The following is an 18,918-nucleotide window of genomic DNA, read 5'->3' as shown; positions in this document are numbered from 1 at the left end:
TTCCTTGCAAAGTTGTGGTATTTTTTGTGAACATATATGGAAAGTTTAAAGCCTTACCTGTAGTTATTTATAAAATATATAGCTTCAGGGAGTTGTCTGGAGAAATTTGGCAGCTTTTAGATCTATAATCCAAACTAAGCAAATGTGAATTTTCGCTGTGTGCGTATTTATAGCGTATTCCTTGCAAAGTTGCTGTATTTTTTGTGAACATAATGGAATATTGAAAGCCTTACCTGTAGTTATTTATAAAATATATAGCTTCAGGGAGTTGTAGAGGGAAATTTAGCAGCTTTTAGATCTATAATCCAAACTAAGCAAATGTGAATTTTCGCTGTGTGCGTATTTATAGCGTATTCCTTGCAAAGTTGCTGAATTTTTTGTGAACATAATGGAATGTTGAAAGCCTTACCTGTAGTTATTTATAAAATATATAGCTTCAGGGAGTTGTAGAGAGAAATTTAGCAGCTTTTAGATCTATAATCCAAACCAAGCAAATTTAATAATAGTGCATCAAAGTTGAATAGCCCTCTGAGTGTGAACTATTATAATTGTATTTAAACTTCTTACCACACATCAAGAATGATAACCAGTGAAAAATAAAGTCATTGACCTTCACTGACCAACCATCCAGGATTCAAACCAGACCTTTAGTTTAATAAAGAGAGAATTTAGCAGCTTTTAAATCTGTAATGCATACCACGCAAATTTGAATTTTCGCTGTGTGCGTATTTATAGCGTACAGTTTAATAATAGTGCGTCAAAGTGTAATGGCCCTTCGACTGTGAACTGATATAATTGGATTTAAACGTCTTACCACACATCACAAATTATAGCCAGTGAAAAAGGTCACTGACCTTCACTGACCATCCAGGATTCAAACCAGACCTTTGGTTTACAGATCCAATGCTCTACCAACTGAGCTAAATAGTCAGATGGGGAAAAGCAAAAGATTTTTGATCTATTGGTAGCCATGGTCACATTTTAACATGTGAGGGCGGGCTTCATTAAGCTTCATGTGCACCAAGATCCTGCCTTAACTGTGTAATCCAATATGAAAATGAAGAAAATTTGGATTTTGACCCTCAAAACTCCAACCTACATGTAGCATGATTTTTAGAAAAAATGCATCTGTGGAATACTACTTACTATCAAGTAGTGAAAGCCACATTTCATGAAACATTAGCACATTTTTGTAAAATGGCCCTGCGTGCTCAAAAATTTGGCCCTAAAATACATACACACATGTTAAGACATGGGAAGCCATTGATAATGCTGGGACACACAATTTGGGAATTTCAGACGAGCTACTTTTCCTCATAACATTGCCAATTGTAGGCCTACATACATGATTGACCCCTCATTTTTTAAGTTAAATGATTCTCTTTTTAATGAAAGCAATTTTAGATGAATTTATTAAATTTCAAAATTTTATGAACATGCCTACTATTGGTATTCAGTTTGATCCTCTATTATCTTCTCATCCAAGAAGCTAGAAAAGGGTTTTTGATTTGGAAATCACTTCCGAAATCATAGGTTTTAGAGAAGAGTAGATATTTTTCACTGGTTATCATTCATTTTATGTGGTGAGTAGTTTATATCCAATTATATTAAGTATACCTTGTTTATCAAAGCCTAGAATTGAGCAAATGCCACAATGTAAGTTTATAAGGAAATTGACAGGAAAGTGTATGTACATTCAACTCTATAGTTATTCCATGAAGTTACCCACAAGTTGAAGCCACATATTAAGGTAATACACTATTTTAAAGTGTTGCGATTTGGTAGTTCACAACATCTTGCGAATGGTAATGAGCTTTGGCAAAAATTGGATTGCCCGTTTCCTTGCCAGCGTGTAGAAGAATTCAAATATCACAGAAATAATTTTGTAGGTCCTGTGGTTCTTGAGTTATGTTGTAAAGAGGGCTGAAACAACAACACTTTTGTAAAATGTACATAATTCATTAACAACAATAAATTAAGCAAGTTTTTAAATTATATAATTTGTAGAATGAACTATTGCAAAACATCAAGGTGTTATTTGTCAATAATTTATTGATCTAGAGAATGAAAATCGACACCTCGTCTACCCTTAAGTTGATGAAACGTAGCTGCATATTCGCCAGCGAAGTGGTTGCATAACTCCTTGGTAACTGGATCACACACCTTTTGGAATTGGTAGTACCCATAGACTTTGTGTTGCGATCATTTCGATCGTGGTGCAAAACTCAAAAACGTGATCCAGTTGACATAGTGTTAATTGGATTACATGCAACACTTCGCTGGCGAATTATGTTACACTCTGTGTTATAAAGCTGTCTAGTAGTTATGCCTATGCAGCTATCTCTCTCCCAATAAGCCACATTGGGTTTATTACAATTCTGTGTAATAACTCAAGTATTCCAGTACCAACCTGTCACATGTATATAAGTACAACAAATTACACAAAACTTCTCTTATTTGTTGTAGACACATATAGAGGAGATGGAGGAGGAAGCCTATCAGAAGCATGTCACCGCACTGGCATTACGACGTCTTGAGAAACCTAAGAAGCTAACCAGTGAAGCTAGCAAACATTGGGTAGAAATCACATCCAAGCAGTATAACTTTGACAGAGGTATGTAGATTTTGGAGTAGACTTATTAAGGGGGTACTACACCCCTGCCCAATTTTGTGCCTATTTTTGCATTTCTCTCAAAAATTATAGAGCATTGATGACAAGTAAGATATGTATATTATAAGGGCAAGGACTACAACTACTGCACTGGAAATTTTATTTCAGCACAGACAACAGTTGTGGAGTTACAGTCAAAAATTTATTGATCAATAAATCAATAACTACTTGCCTTGAGTTCCTGAATTTTCAGTGCAGTAGTTGTAGTCCTTGCCCCTATAATATACATATCTTACTTGTCACCAATGTACTATACTTTTTGAGAAAAATGCACAAGTAGGCAAAAAATTGACCAGGGGTGTAGTACCCCCTTAAGCCACCAGCATATTTGTAGTTCCCCAGTGATCTGAAGGTTGCCGGTTCAAACCTGGCCAAGTGCACATGCTTATTTTTTGTTTCTTAACATTTATATGAGCCAACATATCTGGGGAAAATAGAATTTTTTCATCCTAATCACCCACAATGCTATGTTATATCTTAATCTAACCAACAAGACTTGTATGAAATAAAAAATATCATTCTGATGCAATGCCCTAGGAGTAAGACAAACACAGATCAAACCCAAGACTTAAAATATAATGTAGTGCTTTAAGGTTATTAATTATTTTAAACCGTTGTGATTTGGTAGTTCATAGCATCTTACGAATGGTAGTGAGTTTTGGTAAAAACTGCATTGCTCAATTCATAGCGAGCGTGTAGAAGAATTAAAATATCACAGATATACTTTTATAGGTGCTGCGGTTCTTGAGTTACGTTCAGTTCAGTTCAGTTCAGTTTTATTTCATCAAATTCATCCATTAAATAAATACAATATAAAAAAGCTTTTACAAACATCGTATAATATGGTGAAATGATGAGGATGCCACTGAACGCAGAGCGTGTTGTTGTGGCACCCTTTACAGAAGTTAGTATTAAATAATTATGATAAACTTTAGACTTTAAATTTTAGAATAATAATAAATACAATAGCAAGATATATGCCTTGTGGGTTAGGTATAAACTAATTATCACAAGAGCTGTGCTTTCAATTATAAATCAATGAGTAGTGATGGTGAAAATAACAACCAAACCTACACAGTAGGTGTAAAAGGGTTGTAAAATCCCATTATAATATAAAACAGTTCAGGCATGGCATAAGTATTACGGTACAATAGTAACAAAAATGTAAAAATTAGCCGGGTGAAAGCATAAGCACATGATTGCACGTGCACTTGCAACGAAGTCTATATAATGAGCTAAGTTATAACTAACATAGCAGGTAACTATATATTTAATGCAATATTTTGTAAATTAAATCTACATATTTAATGGAACGATAAATTAATAAGGTAAATGGTGTATAGTTCTGCAGAGCAAGAACAATGAAATGCAAAAGTGATAATCTGCATACAAGGCAAAGCGAGCTAACAAAATTTATCAAATAGCTTATTTTTTTTACAACAAAGTAATAATAATAATAAATAAAGACTGGAACAATACAAACAGACAGACAAACGGGTCCGATTTGTTGTGGAACATATATACTGAATTAATTTTATGCAAGTAGATCCTGAAAAATGAGAAGGAAAAAACCAAACAAAAACAACAACTGCAGGTGTAGGCTAATCAGTGTTGTACATATGTGCTGATGAGGATTTTTCTAGAGTTGGATTTGAAAGATGGCACTGAACTACAAGATTTGATAGACTGGGGAAGTGAGTTCCAATAAAGGGCTCCTTGAATACTAATTATATTATCAGCCAATTTGGTATTGGACATTTTAACGTGGAAATCATTGGAAAACGTTGTAAAGAGGGCTGAAACAACAACACTTTTGTAAAACGTACATAACTCATTAACAACAATATATTAAGCAATTTTGCCAAGTATACGATTTGTAGAATGAACTTTTGCAAAACATGAAGGTATTAATTTTCAATAATATATTAATCTAGATAATGAAAATCGATTTTTAGGTTGCTTCGACCAACAATACCTCGTCTACCCTTAATTATAATGTTCATTCAGTACTTGTGTCATGGTGTACAAAGCGTTGGTCTAGAGATCACAAAGTCACCAGGTTTGAGTCAAAGGAAGTACACATATAAATGGGTTTTCAATAAGTATATTTCCTGGCCACTCTGGGAAGAAGTGTGCTTCTTCTGTTGTACAAAATATTGACTTTGTTTTTTGTTCTCTGCAGTTCGTTTGGGCTTCGCTATAATTATTTCTTATGTTTTATGAAAGTAGAGCAATTCTGTGCACAGCAAAATGGTACAGCATTTGCTGCAAAATTAAAATACATGCAAAACATCAGATTACAGCACTGGTCTTTAACCAGGCACCAGACCTGTATATGGCAGATAGTATAAAAATCATGAACCATGTAGTTCTTTGACATAGTTTTATTACCATATCTTTTGCAGCAAACATTGAAGTGGCAGAGTTGAAGAAATTCAGCAAAGCAGATGTGCTTGCATTCTATAGAGATCTGTATATGGCAGATAGTAAAAAATCATGAACCATCTAGTTCTTGACATAGTTTTATTACCATATCTTTTGCAGCAAACATTGAAGTGGCCGAGTTGAAGAAATTCAGCAAAGCAGATGTGCTTGCATTCTATAGAGATCTGTTATCTGTTGAATCAGAGAGACGTCACAAGATATCAATCCATGTGATGCCACCAGCTATGCCTCATGCTGCAGGGGATATGCCTGATATGGGAGCAGTGCCTAATAGTGTCAATGTAAACCCAGCACCACAGGAAAAAGAGGTAGGTAATAATAGGTGCAGGCCAATTGATACAAGATATCAATCCATGTGATGCCACCAGCTATGCCTCATGCTGCAGGGGATATGCCTGATATGGGAGCAGTGCCTAATAGTGTCAATGTAAACCCAGCACCACAGGAAAAAGAGGTAGGTAATTGCAGGTGTAGTCCAATTGATACAAGATATCAATCCATGTGATGCCACCAGCTATGCCTCATGCTGCAAGGGATATGCCTGATATGGGAGCAGTGCCTAATAGTGTCAATGTAAACCCAGCATCACAGGAAAAAGAGGTAGGTAATACTAGGTGCAGGCCAATTGATACAAGATATCAATCCATGTGATGCCACCAGCTATGCCTCATGCTGCAGGGGATATGCCTGATATGGGAGCAGTGCCTAATAGTGTCAATGTAAACCCAGCACCACAGGAAAAAGAGGTAGGTAATTGCAGGTGTAGTCCAATTGATACAAGATATCAATCCATGTAATGCCACCAGCTATGCCTCATGCTGCAAGGGATATGCCTGATATGGGAGCAGTGCCTAATAGTGTCAATGTAAACCCAGCACCACAGGAAAAAGAGGTAGGTAATAATAGATGTAGTCCAATTGATACAAGATATCAATCCATGTGATGCCACCAGCTATGCCTCATGCTGCAGGGGATATGCCTGATATGGGAGCAGTGCCTAATAGTGTCAATGTAAACCCAGCACCACAGGAAAAAGAGGTAGGTAATAATAGGTGCAGGCCAATTAATACAAGATATCAATCCATGTGATGTCACCAGCTATGCCTCATGCTGCAGGGGATATGCCTGATATGGGAGTAGTGCCTAATAGTGTCTATGTAAACCCAGCACCACAGGAAAAAGAGGTAGGTAATACCAGGTGTAGTCCAATTGATACAAGATATCAATCCATGTGATGCCACCAGCTATGCCTCATGCTGCAGGGGATATGCCTGATATGGGAGCAGTGCCTAATAGTGTCAATGTAAACCCAGCACCACAGGAAAAAGAGGTAGGTAATAACAGGTGTAGGCCAATTGATACAAGATATCAATCCATGTGATGCCACCAGCTATGCCTCATGCTGCAGGGGATATGCCTGATATGGGAGCAGTGCCTAATAGTGTCAATGTAAACCCAGCACCACAGGAAAAGAGGTAGGTAATAATAGGTGTAGTCCAATTAATACAAGATATCAATCCATGTGATGTCACCAGCTATGCCTCATGCTGCAAGGGATATGCCTGATATGGGAGCAGCGCCTAATAGTGTCAATGTAAACCCAGCACCACAGGAAAAAGAGGTAGGTAATTGCAGGTGTAGTCCAATTGATACAAGATATCAATCCATGTGATGTCACCAGCTATGCCTCATGCTGCAGGGGATATGCCTGATATGGGAGTAGTGCCTAATAGTGTCAATGTAAACCCAGCACCACAGGAAAAAGAGGTAGGTAATAATAGGTGTAGTCCAATTGATACAAGATATCAATCCATGTGATGCCACCAGCTATGCCTCATGCTGCAAGGGATATGCCTGATATGGGAGCAGTGCCTAATAGTGTCAATGTAAACCCAGCACCACAGGAAAAAGAGGTAGGTAATAATAGGTGCAGGCCAATTAATACAAGATATCAATCCATGTGATGTCACCAGCTATGCCTCATGCTGCAGGGGATATGCCTGATATGGGAGTAGTGCCTAATAGTGTCTATGTAAACCCAGCACCACAGGAAAAAGAGGTAGGTAATACCAGGTGTAGTCCAATTGATACAAGATATCAATCCATGTGATGCCACCAGCTATGCCTCATGCTGCAGGGGATATGCCTGATATGGGAGCAGTGCCTAATAGTGTCAATGTAAACCCAGCACCACAGGAAAAAGAGGTAGGTAATAACAGGTGTAGGCCAATTGATACAAGATATCAATCCATGTGATGCCACCAGCTATGCCTCATGCTGCAGGGGATATGCCTGATATGGGAGCAGTGCCTAATAGTGTCAATGTAAACCCAGCACCACAGGAAAAAGAGGTAGGTAATAATAGGTGTAGTCCAATTAATACAAGATATCAATCCATGTGATGTCACCAGCTATGCCTCATGCTGCAAGGGATATGCCTGATATGGGAGCAGCGCCTAATAGTGTCAATGTAAACCCAGCACCACAGGAAAAAGAGGTAGGTAATTGCAGGTGTAGTCCAATTGATACAAGATATCAATCCATGTGATGTCACCAGCTATGCCTCATGCTGCAGGGGATATGCCTGATATGGGAGTAGTGCCTAATAGTGTCAATGTAAACCCAGCACCACAGGAAAAAGAGGTAGGTAATAATAGGTGTAGTCCAATTGATACAAGATATCAATCCATGTGATGCCACCAGCTATGCCTCATGCTGCAAGGGATATGCCTGATATGGGAGTAGTGCCTAATAGTGTCAATGTAAACCCAGCACCACAGGAAAAAGAGGTAGGTAATAATAGGTGTAGGCCAATTGATACAAGATATCAATCCATGTGATGCCACCAGCTATGCCTCATGCTGCAGGGGATATGCCTGATATGGGAGCAGTGCCTAATAGTGTCAATGTAAACCCAGCACCACAGGAAAAAGAGGTAGGTAATACCAGGTGTAGGCCAATTGATACAAGATATCAATCCATGTGATGTCACCAGCTATGCCTCATGCTGCAGGGGATATGCCTGATATGGGAGCAGTGCCTAATAGTGTCAATGTAAACCCAGCACCACAGGAAAAAGAGGTAGGTAATTGCAGGTGTAGTCCAATTGATACAAGATATCAATCCATGTGATGCCACCAGCTATGCCTCATGCTGCAGGGGATATGCCTGATATGGGAGTAGTGCCTAATAGTGTCAATGTAAACCCAGCACCACAGGAAAAAGAGGTAGGTAATAATAGGTGTAGGCCAATTGATACAAGATATCTATCCATGTGATGTCACCAGCTATGCCTCATGCTGCTGGGGATATGCCTGATATGGGAGTAGTGCCTAATAGTGTCAATGTAAACCCAGCACCACAGGAAAAAGAGGTAGGTAATAATAGGTGTAGTCCAATTGATACAAGATATCAATCCATGTGATGCCACCAGCTATGCCTCATGCTGCAAGGGATATGCCTGATATGGGAGTAGTGCCTAATAGTGTCAATGTAAACCCAGCACCACAGGAAAAAGAGGTAGGTAATAATAGGTGTAGGCCAATTGATACAAGATATCAATCCATGTGATGCCACCAGCTATGCCTCATGCTGCAGGGGATATGCCTGATATGGGAGCAGTGCCTAATAGTGTCAATGTAAACCCAGCACCACAGGAAAAAGAGGTAGGTAATAATAGGTGTAGTCAATTCTCGCTATTCACAATAAAGGCGCGCCAGCGCAGTTTGCGATATAATCGTGATGTATCATGGGAAAAGGTCGACATCAAGTCCAGCATAATACTGAATATTACCATGCTATTACATAGGAACACGTGACAATATTTGTTTAGTTTGTCAAAATAAAAGGTGTTACACGCGAATCGATACTCAATAATACTTAATAATGTGATTTGAAATGTGCACAATTAATTTTTTCTCTATCGATTTGCGTGTAATACCGTTATATTGACAAAGCATGGTAATATTCAGTATTATAGCGCTGACGGTCTAATACTTTTCCCGCTATCTTTATTGTGAATAGCGACAGAATTGATACAAGATATCTATCCATGTGATGCCACCAGCTATGCCTCATGCTGCAAGGGATATGCCTGATATGGGAGCAGTGCCTAATAGTGTCAATGTAAACCCAGCACCACAGGAAAAAGAGGTAGGTAATTGCAGGTGTAGGCCAATTGATACAAGATATCAATCCATGTGATGCCACCAGCTATGCCTCATGCTGCAAGGGATATGCCTGATATGGGAGCAGTGCCTAATAGTGTCAATGTAAACCCAGCACCACAGGAAAAAGAGGTAGGTAATTGCAGGTGTAGTCCAATTGATACAAGATATCAATCCATGTGATGCCACCAGCTATGCCTCATGCTGCAGGGGATATGCCTGATATGGGAGTAGTGCCTAATAGTGTCAATGTAAACCCAGCACCACAGGAAAAAGAGGTAGGTAATAATAGGTGCAGGCCAATTGATACAAGATATCTATCCATGTGATGCCACCAGCTATGCCTCATGCTGCTGGGGATATGCCTGATATGGGAGCAGTGCCTAATAGTGTCAATGTAAACCCAGCACCACAGGAAAAAGAGGTAGGTAATACCAGGTGTAGTCCAATTGATACAAGATATCTATCCATGTGATGCCACCAGCTATGCCTCATGCTGCTGGGGATATGCCTGATATGGGAGCAGTGCCTAACAGTGTCAATGTAAACCCAGCACCACAGGAAAAAGAGGTAGGTAATACCAGGTGTAGTCCAATTGATACAAGATATCAATTCATGTGATGCCACCAGCTATGCCTCATGCTGCAGGGGATATGCCTGATATGGGAGCAGTGCCTAATAGTGTCAATGTAAACCCAGCACCACAGGAAAAAGAGGTAGGTAATTGCAGGTGTAGTCCAATTGATACAAGATATCAATCCATGTGATGCCACCAGCTATGCCTCATGCTGCAGGGGATATGCCTGATATGGGAGCAGTGCCTAATAGTGTCTATGTAAACCCAGCACCACAGGAAAAGAGGTAGGTAATTGCAGGTGTAGTCCAATTGATACAAGATATCAATCCATGTGATGCCACCAGCTATGCCTCATGCTGCAGGGGATATGCCTGATATGGGAGCAGTGCCTAATAGTGTCTATGTAAACCCAGCACCACAGGAAAAAGAGGTAGGTAATTGCAGGTGTAGTCCAATTGATACAAGATATCAATTCATGTGATGCCACCAGCTATGCCTCATGCTGCAGGGGATATGCCTGATATGGGAGCAGTGCCTAATAGTGTCAATGTAAACCCAGCACCACAGGAAAAAGAGGTAGGTAATAATAGGTGTAGGCCAATTGATACAAGATATCAATTCATGTGATGTCACCAGCTATGCCTCATGCTGCAGGGGATATGCCTGATATGGGAGCAGTGCCTAATAGTGTCAATGTAAACCCAGCACCACAGGAAAAAGAGGTAGGTAATTGCAGGTGTAGTCCAATTGATACAAGATATCAATTCATGTGATGTCACCAGCTATGCCTCATGCTGCAGGGGATATGCCTGATATGGGAGCAGTGCCTAATAGTGTCAATGTAAACCCAGCACCACAGGAAAAAGAGGTAGGTAGTAGGTGTAGTCCAATTGATACAAGATATCAATCCATGTGATGCCACCACCTGTTTTCATTTAATGTGCTGATAGAGTCAAGCAGAGGGTGTGCATAGTCTGCTGCATTATATGCATGATAGGTGGTATCCAGTATCAGGGTTAGCGGTGCCTGGTTAAAACAGGGGGTCCAGTGGAAGCTATTTGGACCCCTTAACCCCACCTTTAGTCTGAAAATAGGGCGTCCAAACCTAAAAACAAAGGGTCCAAAACGCCAAAATCTTTAAAAATAAAAAAAATTGAAAAATACCAAAAAAGTTAATTTTTTAACAATTTAATTTAATTTAATTTAATTTAATTTAATTTAATTTAATTTAATTTAATTTAATTTAATCTAATCTAATTTAATCCAATTTAATCTAATTTAATTTAATTATTTTATTTCATTTTATATTATCTATATATTCCATGTCTACCGCCTGCTGAGGCTGGTCAATAATTAATTTTATACTGCCTGGAGAGGGCAGTATATCTTTGTTTATCTTAAAACCAAGATGGTGGACTCGATCTCATAAAGTTCGCGATCACGGCAAAACATCTGAAGTTACTGTAAATTCTACTTCACAAATCAGTATTACTGTGTGATATATCAATTATTGAAGTAAATTAGTCCATAATTCACCATTTTAGGGGTTCAGTTGCTTGGAAAATGATGTGCATATTATGCAATTTGGGGCCTAGAATGCCGGACTTTCTGAAAGTTTTGGAAGGCTAAAATAATGACCGGCGCGACGATATGAACTGAAAATTGACGGCGCCCAGCCTTGGATATTCCTAAAAACAACGACTTTTTGTGGCCGATTTTGAAAATTAATGACACATTTAATGTAGATAAACAGTTAACATTGTTAAATGGGAGGATTTTTTATTTCTACACAGTAAATCCGGCTGCGATTTGGATGCGCCCAGTTGAGATTTTTTGGACCCCTTAACCTCCTTGGATTTAGAAATTCAGTGCGTCCATATTTACCCATTTTCAAAATTTTGCGTCCAGGATGCAATGACGCATTAAAACGCGAACCCTATCCAGTATGTCAGTTTGACGTTTATTCCTTCAGTAAAGACTTTGGTACACCATACATGAGAAGAAACAGTTGAAATGCGAGGTCTGCCATTTTTGTCAAATTTGTGCACTACCTTTTCTTACTGGTCAAGGGTTGTCTCTAAGCCCTATTTCTCTGCAATGTTTTGACTTAAAATGTTTTCTAACTTTTTATTATCCCCAAATGCAGCCTACTGTAATAGAAGACATCACTAGCTTCAAGAGCAGCCTACCTCTGTTCCCGATGTCAAGGCCATATAATGGAGGGGCAGCAAAATCCAAATTATGATCTGTGTGAGGAAAGAGAGACACAAAGCAAAGCAAGACTACAATAGTTTTACCTCGTTTGATGCATTTACCTTAAAACTTACACCAGTAAAACTGTCTTTTATTCTGCTAGCTAGTTTTCTTTTATTACCTGTATAACAGAGGAATAGTGAAATCAAAATTATGATCTGCACAAGAAAAGAAAGTCACCAAGCAGAGAAAACCACAATAGATAACATTATTGTAGAGAGTACACAGCAGAATTCCAGGGGAACCCTTCTTAATATGTGATCAAGTGTAATCACCATACCATTAAGATCTCACTCAGTGCACTGTCAGAGGCAGAGGTGGATACCTAACAAAACTTGTTTGGAAAACCTTGAAGGTTTCCTCTGGAATTTTGCTATGAATTCTTTATAAAAAAATACTATTTGACTCCTGAAGAGGATGTTAAATACAATAGATAGAGTGGTAGAGCGCTCGCCCGACAAGCGAGAGGTCTGGGGTTCAAGTCCCCCCACAGGCAGGTATGTCCGGAGTTTTTCTCTGGTATATCTGCCTATGCATATTATGTTTCCATTTGTAATTTCACGTTTAATTGTGCTAGTGTGCGATGCGTAATTCTTCTTTCCCCTGTATACAATAGATAGTTTAAAGATTTATATCAGTAGATCCTTCTTTTCCTCTACTATAGTATTCAGCAAAGTCCTTCAGCGGTGTCTGATTGCTCTTCCTGATTGTCACACATGGAATGAAGTGCCGATGTGATGGTGACGTGGTTCAATTAGCCAATCACAACCCCACCTCAATGTTTACGCTATAAACAGCACCAAATTGGCAGACTGAAGAACCTTTCTGAAAACTATAGTTGTTTTTGTGGTATATCCTTAAGTGGAAAGTTCAAATTTCTTGACTTGACTATCAATATGTGCAATGACATTAGATTCAGTAGGATATTATTGAATGTACAAGTGAGCCTCAAGTGAGGTCAGGCCTCAAATTGCACATGTAGATGGTCAAGTCAATTTAAAATATATCTAATACAAAAATTATAAGTTTGTGCAGCACTGAGGGTTGATTGTTATTGATATATTTTAGTTGTTTATAAATGTTTTTACTCTGTCTTCTGGTTTTTTTCACAAAAATGAAAATTTTAAAAATGTATGTGGCATATTTATTTTTTAGCTTAAACTAATTGAGTTATGTGCTGGGCATCAAGTGTGAATGTAGAATTGATATACAATCACACTGAGTGGCTGATCAACAATCACAGGCATGAAAATGTTCAGCGTTGATGTTCAGCTTGATGATCACCATCACTTTACCTGGAACGCTGACAAATTGGAAAATTTACAGTAAGATACGTTGTTTAATTATATACCATAGTGTTATGTCAAAATAATAGTGAGATCATAGGGTGTTTGATTGATTAATTTTATATTGTTTTAGGCATTTTAGGTAAATATTCTTTGTAATGTTATCAGAACATTGTTTATTGTTTGTAATTACTAGAGTGTGTATTTGACTCTGTGGATAAATAATTAAAGTGAGTTTTGAACAGTGTCCAAAATACTAATGTATAATTACTATAGCTGAAAGCTTACTTGGTCATGTGATATGTAATTATGAGCAAGTGCAATGATAAAATCTACCCCTTTTGTATACTAATATTAGAGAGTTAACATTTATATTGATTTTCCTAACTTTATGTGATAATTTTGAAACTGTTCTATCAAAAGATAAAAGATTGGTAACAATGTAAGGACTTTATTGTAGAGATACATGATCTGAGATTAGCACCACAATCTAAAGTTATAGGATGCACTCTTATGTGTAGTTGTGAGTTAGGGAAAGTTAGGTGGTATATGTGTGAAAATTAGCTTAAAGTTCACTACTTATTCTCTGGTTTTAAATGTTAAGTAAAATGATATGAAGTGAACATTTTATATCTGCATGATGCACAGAATTAGAGAAGGAGAACCAGGACTCAACCGCCATCTTGATACAGGCATGGAGCACAAATTTGGGGTATGCGGTTCCCTCTGAATGCGCTCGAGGCATTTGTTGTCATGCAAGCGCGACATGGATGATGGCCGTATTTGAGAGACGCACTTGATGCGTCCTGCATGCGAGTACCAAGATGCTTCAGATGAGACGCAGTTGTTTTCGTTCGTCTCTGTGCACCGTCGGCAAGGGCCCAAATACCCCCAATTTTCGGTATAGGGAGTCCTGGTTCTCTTTCTCTAATTCTGTGGTATAGGATGCTTAAATAATCTCACATTTAAGGTGCAAAATATTAAAGAGGAAATAATAGTTTTTCTTCTTATTAATTATTATCATTATGTTCCTTTTTAATGGCAGGATATACCAAATTAAGTTATATCCAAAGAGGTTAAACTATGAGAGTGCCAACTTCGCCATGTTTGCATGGTGTATTTTTTGGCAGGATAGATCAAATTAAGTTATATCCAAAGAGGTAAAACTATGAGAGTACCAACTTCGCCATGTTTGCATGGTGTATTTTTTGGCAGGATATATCAAATTAAGTTATATCCAAAGAGGTTACACTAAGAGATTACCAACTTCGCCATGTTTGCATGGTGTATCTTTTGGCAGGATGTATCAAATTAAGTTATATCCAAAGAGGTTACACTAAGAGTACCAACTCTGCCATGTTTGCATGGTCCTCCTTACTGGAAAATAGTGTGCCAACAGATTAATTTGACATGTGCTTGGCCAACATGTTTGTTTGGGATCTACGTGTAATGTATCATGCCAATGAGCTAAGCACTACCTGCACAAACTATTTTATCCATTCCAAGCCATTGTTAGAAAATGGTGGAGGAACAGTATTTTGGTCCCCATGTGCAACAATTCAATATGGGGTGTTACACAAGGGGTTCTACTGAGTCTGGACTCTCTTAGTTGTAACCTTGTTGGTAAATTCAGAACTTTCATGTCATATAAGCACAGCTATGATATGGGCTGAATGTCTAGGCTAGGTAACATGGTAGTTTCCAATTGATTAATTATTACTCAGTTTCACATAAAAATATATATATAAATAATTATGTCAGCAATTATTTAGAAATGTTAGCACTGTCATGAGCAAGATAGAATGATGTTTTTTTACAATATTATTCTTGAGGTGAGGTCCCAATTTCTGTGTTTTGCAGTTTGTCAAATGAATCAGACTTGCTTTTGGGGTTTTTTTTGTGCAAGATATCAACGAATACCAATCGAAATAACCACTTGCATCTCCTCTGGAGAAAATATTGGCTGTCTAACCAAAATCAGTGAACATAGGATGGTTAGCATAATCATTTTGTAATAATATTTGTTTGTTATGGTTTTAAGTATCTGTTAGTAATACCTGTTGTGTTATAGCCAAATAAGAAATCATCAATTTCAGTCAGGAAACATTACATTTTAGCATTCCCAATCTCAAAAATTATGCAAGGAAGTAGATTTTATGCCAATTTATATTGCCAATTACTGTCATAGGAAACAGGGTTCGCATAAACTGTCCATCTTTTTTCCTTCTTGCATCATTTTGTAATGTACTGAAACAACGTGTCTTAGTGTGACAGAAGGCAAAGGTTTTCAGTGTTTATTCTTGCAATGTTTTGTTACCAATAGAGGTTCATTATACTAGTCTCTCTAGGGATTTTGACAATAATGTAATTATGCAAACACAAAATACTATATTTTCATTTCCATTTCATATCAACAAAACTTTGGCAGGACAATTTGGACAATTCTATTTTGTGTTATTCCTACTTTGTAAATGTGTAAACTATGTGTCTTGTATGGACCCAAACATGTTGTTTTATCAATGTGTGGAAATGGCCTCATCCATGTTTTAACCATGGCTTCATTTCATTTTCATGTGTACAAAAAGAACAGATAAAGCAATAAAAACAAACACTTGAAGGCTACAAAGTCCGCCACTTTTTTTCCAAATAGTTTTCTCAGTCGTCAATCCAGATGAGATGATTGACACATGAGGGCAGCAGTCTAGGGTGCACATGTGATGTTATATGCTCTCTTCTTTACATCCTTTTTCTTAATACAAGGTATGATACTGTGAATGTTGCCTTAATTTTATGTAGAGTCAGTCATATACATATTATATTTGTGGATATAAAATTATAGAATGCCAAAATATTTTGTCACACATCCCGTTTGGGTCGTGCACACTGCTCACAGCTTGACACATATTAGTAAGATAACAATAGTCATGGGTTCAAACCCTGGTAGCAGAATACTGCTATTCACTGTTTATTTGCCTCTGCACCATGTGTATGAATGAGCCGGGTGCAAAGATAAAAAGTGAAAATCTTAAAAAGTTTGATCAGCTCATAATCGGCGGGCCTTATAACATTGCGGATTATTATCAATATATATTATTTCGAGAATTGTCTTGTGACATCTCGTCAGAAGTATGCAAAAATTAATACTTTAGTCTTATACTTTTGTCTATGTTATTTAACACGCACAATATATACCAGATAGGTCAACTACTAGTATATCACTCTTAACGTGAGTCTACTTTTCGGCGTAGTTGTAAAAGCCTAACAATTCCCGCCGATTACGAGCTGATCATACTATAGACTTATGCTGGCAAGAATATGTAGATTTTGGTGTATTTAGTGTTTTCACGATGATAGAACTGAAGAATTTTGCAGATATGTTATGTACATCTGGTATGTCATTTGATGTAATTTATGATAATTAATGATTTTAGAAATACAAATAGTGAGTCTATCAGCTGGGAATACATGTAGAGTTGTATGACTGGTCAGCACCATGTTGGACTGGTAGCATGCCATGTTGTTCATCATGGAGAACATCTGGATTATTTTGCCATGCTCCTAGCATTCTGTATGACTCAATCACATAATATTTCATGTTTGTGATTATCTAACATAGATAAGCAAATTTGCTTGGTACTTTTCATGTTGAATGGTCTACCTGGACAATTGTAATCATGTAATAAAACAATCTTTTGAAGTTCAGTTTTAGTTACCATAGAACTATTGTTTTATTTCTTGATCTGATTATACTAATTTCTTTCCAAGTCAGTGACACCAATGTGATGAGGAAGCTGCTTTGCGCATGCACAATATATAAATGTGTGGACACGTATGCCATCGCTTTGAGCAAATGCTCACAATTCAAAGCTGCACCCAATGACATGTGGACTGACTTCTGTTTGTCAACCCTCGAATTTCTTGGTTCATCTTCTCTCGGGCATTAGGTTGAACCAGGACTCATTTTCAAAAACATTAAAATCACAGTGGTCCTTGCATACTCACACACAGAGCTATTCTATATTTCCCCCTAGTTCTGTTGTTGCGTTGGAACAAAAATGCATCAAGCCCAAATAAGACAAGCAACTCATCTTGTTAGTTCCAATACCTGCTGGTATCATTTATGTTTAATTATATCCCTTCTCAATATTAAACAAATAGCTTTTAAAATATACAACATACACATTTACAATTAATTACAAAACTGATTTGAATGAATCATACAAGAAAAAAAGTGTTAGTTCATTTGATTTGAATTGGAGTGCCACATTCAACCTAATTGGTTCCCTGTGTGCTTATAATATAATTATGTACATGTACTGAGCAATGGGCTATTCCATTTAAATTCACACTACCCCTGTGGAAGATTTTGGAAATAGGGACCACAGGGGGAGTATGAATTTTAAATGGAATTAGCACATTAGGCAGCTCCATTTGATTTCCATACACCCTCTGAGAAAGATTCAAGCTGAATCTTCCACAGAAGGAGGTTGGATTTCAAATAGAGTTAGTTAATGAGCTAATTCCATTTGAAATTATCTCCCCTGTGGAAGATATTTCAAAATCTTCCACAGGGTAGTGTGAATTTTAAATGGAATAGCCCAATGAAGTCCAACTAAACATTTTCCATGCTAGTCTCGGCTGCAGAATAAAATTCGCTGGTCACATCACAAGCAGACCTATAATATAAGTTTAAAACCATTTTAAACAAAATTGTTTCACATACAGAGCTATAACTTTGATACCATGTAAGTTGTAACACAATTTTACTCGAAAGATTGGCATGTAGAATTCACTAAAATTAAAACTTTCAAAAAAATAAACTTAATTTGGCAATAAATAAGTTTGAAGCTAAATCTAAAACCAGTATTGTATAGCTCTGTATGTGGAAAACTTTTGTCTGTTTTTGTATAGAACAGTATGTGATGTGACCGAAAAAATGTTACAAATGTTAAAACTTGATGGCTCAGATTGTTTTCTATGCAAATCAAATGTAAATTTGAAATCCCTCATGGACGTTAACAAGGGTGCTAATTAGGTTGAATATGGTAACCTTCATTTCTTTGGATCTGTTATTGACCAACAGACTAAAAGAACTCCATACTAACACTACCATTGTGCTGCCTGAAAGATAGCAGTTATACCTATATAAATCTCATATTTTCAACAATGGTCGAGGACCAATGTCCTGTAACCTCAAAAATCACTTTGAACCTATTATAACATAAAAACTAACAATTTGAATTATGAATATGAGTTTATTTTTTGACATGATGGTGTCGAGTCTTGTGATTCTCTTGCAGTTTCTGAGCAAGAAAGGGTTTGTTTGGAAATATAATGTAGTTTAATATATTTTCTACCCATATGAACCCCAAGACCCAACAGAACAGAACGTACAGAACCATGTGAACTTTTCATTTTTTGCCATCTCTACCACAAACTAGGAGAGTCCACATTCTGCCATGACTGTGTCATAGTCCAACCTGTGGATTATTTTGCTATGTTTCTGGCAAATTATAATCT

The 18,918-nt window shown here is 37.4% G+C and overlaps 1 protein-coding gene across 1 annotated transcript in view; it reads left to right on the top strand.

The window, feature by feature from the left end:
• Positions 1 to 17,100, top strand: part of LOC140148626 (insulin-degrading enzyme-like) — a 93,443-nt gene extending 76,343 nt beyond the window's left edge. The window contains exons 22-24 of the mRNA XM_072170651.1: positions 2,467 to 2,614; positions 5,216 to 5,424; positions 12,006 to 17,100. Of these exons, the coding sequence (XP_072026752.1) occupies positions 2,467 to 2,614; positions 5,216 to 5,424; positions 12,006 to 12,104 (456 nt within the window). The 3' untranslated portion in view covers positions 12,105 to 17,100. The remainder of the gene's footprint in view (positions 1 to 2,466; positions 2,615 to 5,215; positions 5,425 to 12,005) is intronic.
• The last annotated feature ends 1,818 nt before the right edge of the window (positions 17,101 to 18,918 follow it).

Source organism: Amphiura filiformis, chromosome 1 (assembly GCF_039555335.1).
Source record: "Amphiura filiformis chromosome 1, Afil_fr2py, whole genome shotgun sequence".
Lineage (NCBI taxonomy): Eukaryota > Metazoa > Echinodermata > Ophiuroidea > Amphilepidida > Amphiuridae > Amphiura > Amphiura filiformis.
Note: the sequence above shows the minus strand (reverse complement) of the source record. Positions and strands in the feature narration are given on the sequence as shown.